The 8,718-nt window shown below is 60.8% G+C and overlaps 2 protein-coding genes across 2 annotated transcripts, besides 1 other annotated feature; both read left to right on the plus strand.

Moving 5' to 3' along the window:
• Nucleotides 1–1,052: 1,052 nt before the first annotated feature.
• On the plus strand, nucleotides 1,053–5,732 carry LPMP_030330 (hypothetical protein; the record flags this gene model as incomplete). Its single annotated transcript, XM_010702674.1, has 1 exon — nucleotides 1,053–5,732. One exon carries the CDS (start codon nucleotides 1,053–1,055, stop codon nucleotides 5,730–5,732), a length of 4,680 nt encoding a protein of 1,559 aa, XP_010700976.1.
• Nucleotides 5,733–7,097: 1,365 nt separating this feature from the next.
• Nucleotides 7,098–7,420: a repeat region.
• An 827-nt stretch (nucleotides 7,421–8,247) lies between these two features.
• On the plus strand, nucleotides 8,248–8,718 carry LPMP_030340 (hypothetical protein; the record flags this gene model as incomplete). The annotated part of the gene is made up of 1 exon (XM_010702675.1): nucleotides 8,248–8,718. A coding segment is annotated over one exon (471 nt), but the record flags the coding sequence as incomplete, so codon positions are not given.

An 8,718-nucleotide genomic window follows, 5' to 3' on the forward strand; every position in this document is an offset into this window, starting at 1 on the left:
TTATCGTCAACGAGGTTTCAGTTTTCCCCCTCCCCCTCCCCCTTTTCTCTCCTCTCCTTTGCTGGCTGTACCACTTCTTCCCCGTTCATCCCCCCTCCCCTCCCTTCGTTGTGGTGTTGAACTGTGGTGTTGTGGCGCGCGCGCGTCTGGGCGCGTCCTCTGGCTCACACACACACACACACCTCCCCTCCCTCCCTCCCTCCCTCCCTCCCTCCCCCCTTCCCTTCTCTTCCCTTCTCTCTCCTTTCGTCCGTCCTTCGCCGGTGGTAGACCGAGACAGGGACATCAGCATATTGTACATCTCTATACATCGGCGTTCACGCATGCATGCGTGTATGGGTGTGTGTGTGTGTGTGTGTGTGTGTGTGTGTGTGTGTCTTCCCCGAGCCCCTCCCTCCTTTCCTCCCTTCCCTCCCCCCGACCTTCTCTCTTCTCTCGGTGTTGATTCATCTTCGCCACGTCAGCTCTGTGTTGCGCCTTCCGCTGTGGACTCTCCTCCTCCCTCGCCCAGGCAGGCTCCTTTGCTTCTTTCTGCGCTTGTCGGTATCACCGCTCACACGTCACCACCAAACTCTCCGCCACCACCACCACCTCGGCATTTTTTCCCAATCAACGAAAGGAAAGGGAAATAACTGCAGCTCCCCCCCCCCTCCCAAGCCATCAGCCTGCCTGTGTGTGTGGGTGTGTGGGTGTACTGCTGTGGGTGCTGTTGTTTGGCTCGCCGCAGCAGCAATAGTAGCCGAGACGGAGGCACACGTTGCTTCGTTGTAGGGCTATGTAAATAGGGGAATCCTTCCGCCTTTTCGCCACCTACCCACCCACCCACCCTTCCACCCCTCTTCTTCTCCGCGAGCACAAGGGGGGGGTGTGCGTCACTCAGCGCAAGGCGGCAGAGAGCGAGAAGAGAGGAGCAGTAAAGGTAACAGAAAGAGGCAAAGGGTGGTGAGACGACATACACCCTTCACCACCACCGCCACAGCTGTCATAGAAATCTGTGAGTGGCGCACCAAACTGCTTTCTCTCTCTCTCTCGCTGCTGCTGCTGCTGCTGCCATGCAGGCTCACACATCAGTCGCGCGGAACGGCACCGAAGACAGCTGCGGCAGGGCTGTAGACACCGACGGTGGCGATAGCAACACCTTGGGAGATGTCAGCGCGCCGTATTACCCTCCTTCTCGGCCGACACCACCAACAGTGATCGAGGATGCGAACCGCCACGAGGACAGCAGGCATCCCAAGAGCCGCGATGAGAAGGTTGGCAGCAACACCGAAGCGGCAGAGAGTGCAGTAGCAACGGTGGAGAACAGCAGGCGAGAAGGCTCATACTCAGCAATGAAATCGGCGACGCTGCTGCCGTCGGTGGTGCGAGTGCAGTCGTGGGCCGACACAACGAGCCTGATTCCCTCCTATCGTACGATCGAGAAGAGCGGCGCTGCAGTCTCACCCGGCGCCGCGCACGACCGTGTCGACGCCCCACCATTTCTTTTCACGCCAGAACGTATGCCACCCAGCTTCAGAGAACGCGCTTTGTCACCGCTGGTGAGGGGGTCCGCTGCCGTTCACGTGCAGCCCGGCGCCCTCGCCGAGGAGGCAGGCCAGAGAGTTGCCCACACGGACACGGGCACCATCAACGCTGCCCCATCTTCTCAACAATCAGTACCGCTTTGGAAGCACGGGCTGTACGACGCTCAGCAGCTCACTCCTCCATCGCACTCGGAGTCGCTTGCTGGGTCGCGGTCACCAAACCGCCGTGTATCGCACAATGAGGTCTGCTTGGAGCAGCGCGCGCCTGCTACTGCATCAGCGCTGCGAGATGCAGAACGACACCCCATTTCTATGAACGCTGCCGTGCCGCTGTCGTGGCGGTCGCACTCGCCCAGTCGCACTGAGCCAGCCCTCGGCCCTGATATCGCCACATCAACCGCGGTAGATGCGGCGGTCATGCCCACCTCGGAAGGCGTCACCGATGAGGAACGCCTCACGCCGTCTGTCTCGGCATCGCTGTACGTGAAAGAGCAGCTGCCCCTACCCGGTCCTAGCTCATCACCTCTGCACGACTCAGGCTCCTTAGTCAACAGCCCCGGCACTTCAGTTTCCGCCTTGGCACGCTTTGGGGAGAATCCAAGCTGCGCTTCGCCGGTGTCAACAGCTTTCTTGCTTGCTACCACGCTACCCTGGGCGAGCTCGACGGCCACAGTCACGCCTGTTGTGCCGCCCCACTCGCCGACCGCGCTGTCTATGTCCAGTGTGCCCACCTTGTCTCCACTGGCGACGTCACCACCCTCCTGGTCGACGTCCACGCTGGTCTTACCGTCCCTGGCGCATCCTCGACCCCTGCAAGTGCCGCCAGCTCCGCTGCCACAACATCAGCCTCAGCACCCGGTGTTTTCCTCTGCGAAGATGGCCTCACCGGTATCAGCTACGGAAGGAGAAGAGAAGAGTGGGAGTGTGGGCGAGGAGTTGTTGTCATGGTACGGCAACCCCCACACCCCAGTCAGCGATCCGGAGAACGATAGCTCCGACTTCTTCTCCGCGCCAGGGCAGCTCTTCGCGGCGTTGTGCAGCCCCCTGCTTAGCAAGTACAGCGTTGGTAACGGCGACCTCAGCGCCTTCGGCAGCCCGGCAGCAGCTGGACTGACCGCTCGACCAAATAGCCCTAGCTTGCTGCCCGAAGCGCCGCTCCTCACTGCCGGCACCTCGCTGGCGCACCCGCTTGGTCAGCCACCGGCCTCGCTACCGCCGATCCTCAGCACTGCTCCCGCGGCGAGCTCCACCTCCTTATCGCTCCTCTCCCCGATATCTGCTGTGTCAGACAGCTTCTCCAGCGGCAGCGGCGGCAACGATAGCACCGGAGGAACGGGCGGCGGCGGCGCTCATGACTTTCGGTCACCCTTCACGTTCCGCACCACACCCCTTGCCTCGGTGGTCACGCCAGAAGTGCGCCACCACCAGCCTCACCATCCGCCCATGGTGCTACCCCACCCTTGTTTTTTCCATCGCCCTACCTTTCTGTCGCTCGTGACGCCGCTGTCGCCACAGCAGTCACCGACGCAGGAGAATTCATTCAGTCTTCCCCCCAACCCTCCGCAGCAGCAGCAGATGCCTCCCGACCGTTCCCCGGCGTGCAACTCGATGACGTCCATCCCTTCGTTGTCGTTGTCCTTCTACCCTATAGCCTCACCGCCCACGCTCTCGCTGAGCGCCACCGCAACCGGGCATGGCCCTCTCCCAGCCTCGTCGTTGTTGTTTATGCAAGGCGGCAGCGTGGCAGTAGCCACACCCATGTCACCAGCGTCCACGCACGGCACTACTGGTGGCTCCCCGACCACGGCGACAGCACCATCCTCGGCGTACCGGTCCTTGGTCATTGTTCCATGGAGCGGCAAATCATCATCGCCCAGCTGGGCGAGGCGAGCGCATCGGTCTCTGCTGACGCTCTTCTCCAGCACGCCTGGTCTACCTAGTCCGTCTTGGCCGCTACCGGGTCAAGTCGCATCGGCTCTGTCGTCGTCGTCGACGGGCTCAGTCGGAGTGCTGCACAAAGAAGAGGATCGGGGGGACGCCTTGAGTCCCAACACGTCGTCTCTGCAGTTCGTTCTTGGCACCCCACGATCCTTCCTTGCCAAGGAGGCAGGCTTGGTGGAGATGGCGGCGTGGACGCTGAGCAGCGGCGCTGCAGGCAGCAATGCGGTAGCAGCGCGCGACGACCCTCAGCCCCAAGATCAGCTGCAGCATCACTCACATCGCCGCCTGCTCACCGCGCTCCACCTCTCCATGAGAGGAGTGGCAGCCCAACCACCGGTGCGGCCGCAGGCATGGCACGTCTGGAAAGCCTCAGTCGCCGCAGAGGTGCGCAGCGTAGACAAGGAGCAAAGCGTGAATATCGCCTCTCCTGCAGACTCGCCAGTGGCGCTGCAGCCTCTACGAGAGTCGTACGAACGCGAGGTGCCGCGCGGTGTTGGGGAGGTATTGAGGACATCTGACATGGGACGCAAAGGCGACAGCGACGGTGGCGAGGCGAACACCCTTCACGAGGACAAAGAAATCTGTGATGCCGACTACGGGGAAAAAGAGGTGACTGCCTTCGAGGATAAGCGCGAGGCGCACCGCACACTCTCCAGGAGTTGCCGAAGCCAAAACAGCATCGTCGCACGAAGCCCAACAGTCGCAGCAGCAGCAGCAGTAACGACCACCGCCGCGACAGTCTTCCCGAGGCGTCTCTTGCAGTTGCCTTCCTTCGCAGTCCTCAGCCACGGGAAGACAAGTGCCGCTGCAACAGCAGTAGCGGCTGCGGAAACAGAGGCGTCTCCTCAGACGCAACCGACGTCACACGTGCCACTCCCGTCGACCTCCTCCACTTCATTTGCAGCCCGTGGCGAGGGAACACGTGGCAGTGGTGCTGCCCCCTCACTCGTCGAGCGTCTCTTCGTGTCTTCCACGTCGTTCGTGCCTCCACGGTCGCCCAGCTACCGCAAGACGCCCGTCAGAGCGGCAGATAGCCGCAGCCAGAACACGTGCTGTGCCACACAGCTGTGTGCGACTGCCCCAAAGACACTCTTCAACAGTCAGACGGATGCGACCAGTCATAACGGCAACAACAGTCGCGGCGGTCGCCGTCGTGGGTCACCGATGCGAAGCAGCTCACGATGTCGCCACACGAGCTCCGTCACTATCATCGGGGTGTCCGAGAGTGAGTCCCTGGCGATGCCGGTACGTGACGCCACCTCGTCGACGCCGGGCCCCACACCTGCGGGCGCGGCATCATGGGGCGCGGCCTCGGCCAGTACGCGCGCAGCCCACGGACGAGAAACACCGACGTCGTCCGCAGCGGCCTCGCCACTGGCCGAGCTGCTGCCATCGCCACCGTTTGGTGGTATCGGCGGCAGTGTGTCCTACCGATTAAGCTCGGGCTGTGACGGAGACATACCAACCCCTGACATGGCGGCAGCGGCCGCTGCTGCTGTGCTGCGGCTACACCGACAGCGTCCTAACCCCACACCACCGCTCTCGACAGCACTCGCGTCGTCGCCGGAACGAAGTGCTGCGACGCAGTCTCTTGAAGGGGATGGAGAGGCTGAGGGCAACGCTTCAATGCTAACAGCAGAGCTCTCCACTTCGTTACCGTATGATGGCAACAAAACCTCGCGTCGTTTGTTTCATCGCACGCCATCATCCCTCGCCCGCGCGGTGGCCGTAGCACTGCGTCGCCCATCGCTCGCTGAAGACACCTTTAGTGGGGGCGTGCCTCTCCACAATCCGTCCCCCAGCATACCCAGTCTGCTTATCAGCTCTATGCACCCGTCGCCTCTGACTGCCACGGCACCGGCAACAGCCGCCAGCCTCGGCGAATTCAGCGCGAAGCTGTTGCAACGCGTGCAGGAGGGTGAGACAGCAGAAGCCGATGGTGCTGCTGCGGAAGGGGGGCCTGAAGTACTCAAGCAGCAGCGAGGTGAGCAGGAAGAACTGCGGTCCGGTGGGTGGGGCGTGAAGCAGCACAATGGCAAAAGCCCAAGCCTGAACGCGACTCTCCTCCCCTTCTCACCCACTGCCGTTTTAGCGGCACCGAAGCCGCCATCGAAGGACAAGATAGCACTGCCCACCACCACAGCCACGGCAAGCCGGCGCCACTGCCACCGCAGGAGAGCCTCACCTCCTAATACCCCACCAGCCACGTCGGCGAGTGGGACGACGGCGGCTGACGCGGATGGGTCAGCCAGCGAAGGCGACGGGTGAGAAAGGTGCCCCAGTCGAGTGAAATGCGCTACTCTTGTTCTCTATGGGTAGAGGTGCTTCATGTACATGTGTGCAAGGGGGGAGGGGGGTTTAGGGGACTGTAAGGATCTCTTTCCCTCCCCGTGCCTCTCCTCCTCTTCCCCTTAACGGCCTTCGCCGCAGCAGGAACACCAGCGCACACGTCTGTCTGTCTCTCTCTCACCGACACGCTTACTCGTTCCCGCGTTTTATCCTACTCCACAGATCGAACATGCGTGTTCCCCTTCTTTTCTGTTTTGCTGTACGAATGATGCGTTTTTTCCTCCGTGTGTGTGTGTGTGTGTGTGGTCCTTCGAAGGGGAGACAATATGTTCACTCTCCCTCCTCCATACTTCTCCCCCCCCCCTCCCTCTTTCCCTCTCCTCTATAACCTCACTCATCAGGCTATCACTCGTTTCTCTCTTCCGTTGCCCTTCCGCTCGTAGCCCTGGGCACGGACGCCGCTCTGCTTCACCCTTAGATCAAGCGTGGACTTCTCCATCCTCTTGTCTCCCGTCCCCTTCCCCCGGACTACGCGCTTGCCCCCTCTACCCACGCCTGCGGCACCCTTCGTTTTTTTTTGCGAGTTTGTTGGGTGTTTTCTCCCTCCATCATCACCACAGCAGACACACGCACACGCACACACACACGCGCGTGCAGTTTCATTCGAGATCGCTTGGCTGCGCAAGGCGCGCTGCTGCGTCCTGCCCTCTTCCCTTTCGCGTGCGCCCCTCTTCGTCGTTTTTCTATCGAGTTTATCGCTTTCCCGTCGCAAGTCGTTATCACTTGCAACCACGTCTTTCCCTGGAGGTCTCCCTCTCACTCCCTCCTTCGATCCTCGGATCTCCCCGAGCGCGCGTGGATGAGTTTTCTATACCCGTGTGTGTGTGTGTGTAGGGGGAGGGGGGTCTACTGTCTCTCGTTATTCACCCCCAACCCTTAGTTTTTTCGCGCTTGCGATTCCCTGGGTCGTCGTTGCCGGTAGCGTTGTGTTGGTGGTCGGGGTGGTGGGTGTCTTGATAGAACGCAAGTCCCACGGCACCTGCGCCCCCCCCCCGCCCTCCGTCCTCTCCGGCTTGACCTCTCTTCAGTCCTACACGCACATTTGTCCCCCGTCCCCTTTTTTGGCGGTGTATTTATTTGTTGCCTTCGTTGGCCACCTCGCGCCACATTCTCTAACTTCAACACCGAAGGCCCCCACCCCCACCTCCACCCTTTCACGAGGCTTTGCCCTCCTCATGGCGTGGACGTGTACGCACGCGCTCCTCTGCTTCGCGTGGGCCACCGGCGCCCTCGCGGTATGCTCTTCCTCCCTCTCTCCTCTTACTGTTTACTGATGTGTGGATAAGCACGCGCATGTATGTATGTGCGTATGTATGTATGTATGGGCTCGAGCGCATTTCACCCGGCCCTCGCTTCTTAGTGATGTGAGGGGTGCCCGAGCCATCACCGAGAGGCGTGTCTGGCGGAGACCGGCCTAACACGAGCGGCTATGGGGCAAACTAAGAAGAGGGTGAACCGAGTTGGAGGCAGAGGCAGTGCACCGATGACTGAGTCAGCGCGTTGGAGTAGCGTGTGTCTATGGCTGCTTCGCACCAGGGGATGCGCCTGCAACAGGCCAGGGAGTTGAGTGGTGCTGAGCTCATTTTGGACGGCAAAGGATGGACGCGTCTGCGGGGAGACTTAAAAAAAAAAGGGCAAATGTTCTTCTCTCGTGGCGCCTGTGTCACTTTTACGCTTGCGCTTCATCCGCCGTGAAGTGTGTGTGTGTGTATGAGCTGGCGTCGATGCGAGCCTGTTGTGTCTCTCTCCTTCCCTCTCTCTCTGTTGCTTCGGCCTCTTCACTTCGCGTCCCCGCCCCGCTTCGACCGCCCGGCTGTGTATTTATTCGGCAGGCAACGAAAAACATCAGAAAATGCGCTGTGGACTTCTCTTCGGCCGGGGCTCGTGTGCGAGCCGAGAGAGCACCACGCTGTGGGTAGCGCTGTGAGGCACTGCATGTATTCCCATGCACGAACGTGTCCGGCGCAGGCAATTTTTGCCCCATCAACCCTCTCTCCTCTCCTCCTCCTCCCTCCCCCCCATCCACCCACCCAACCCCCAGGGAATGCAGGCGCTTCACTCAGGATGGGCACGGCCCCGGTAAGCGCTGGCCAGATGAATCACGTGCCCTCTTCCCTCTCCACAAAACAGCACTAACTCACCTCCCATCGCTTCCTCGACCTTTTCTTTCGGTTTGCTGGCTTCACGCTGCATCTGTGCCGTTTGCCCATCGCACACGTACGCTCACATACGCGCACACGCGTCTACAACCACGGCGGCGCTCACACGCCCTCCCTCTCTCTTTCTCCTTCTGGAGTCATCCTAGTCCTCTGCAACTTCCCTCCCAGCACCCTCGGCCTCTCTTTCCTTCGCCTTTCGACCACATTTTTAACGGCGCAACTCCTCAGCTCTCGGGTCGCCTCCTCAACCGCACGCACATCCACACAGCCGCGCCATGTCCAATGCGAACGTCAGCACTTTTAACCCCCAGACATGGGCGGGGGAGCACGTCTTCCCAAGTATGCGCGATACGAGCGCCGTCACCCACGTCTTCAAAAGTTGCGAGAGCCTCGCAGATCAGATGAGGGACAACCTTCGCTCCCCACGCAGCGGCGTCAGCTACAACTATCTCACCACGTATGAAGGCATTCAGCGTCTGAACACTGTCGACAGCGGTCTCGGCCGCCAAACCCGCAAGAAGCCGTCAAATCTCAGAAGCTGTGATTACCTTGACGAGGACCAGAACCGAGCTTTAAGTACGCGGCACACCCGTAGCAACAACTGCCCTAGCGCCCGTCATGGCGATTCCAGCTGCTTCGACTCCGACAGCGATGAAGAAGAACGTCTCATCAATCACCAGATCCGAATGCTAGAAGCAAAGCAAGCAGCGGCAAACATGTGCAAGTCTGCGAATCCAGGCCCGGTC

Source organism: Leishmania panamensis (genome assembly GCF_000755165.1).
Source record: "Leishmania panamensis strain MHOM/PA/94/PSC-1 chromosome 3 sequence".
Lineage (NCBI taxonomy): Eukaryota > Euglenozoa > Kinetoplastea > Trypanosomatida > Trypanosomatidae > Leishmania > Leishmania panamensis.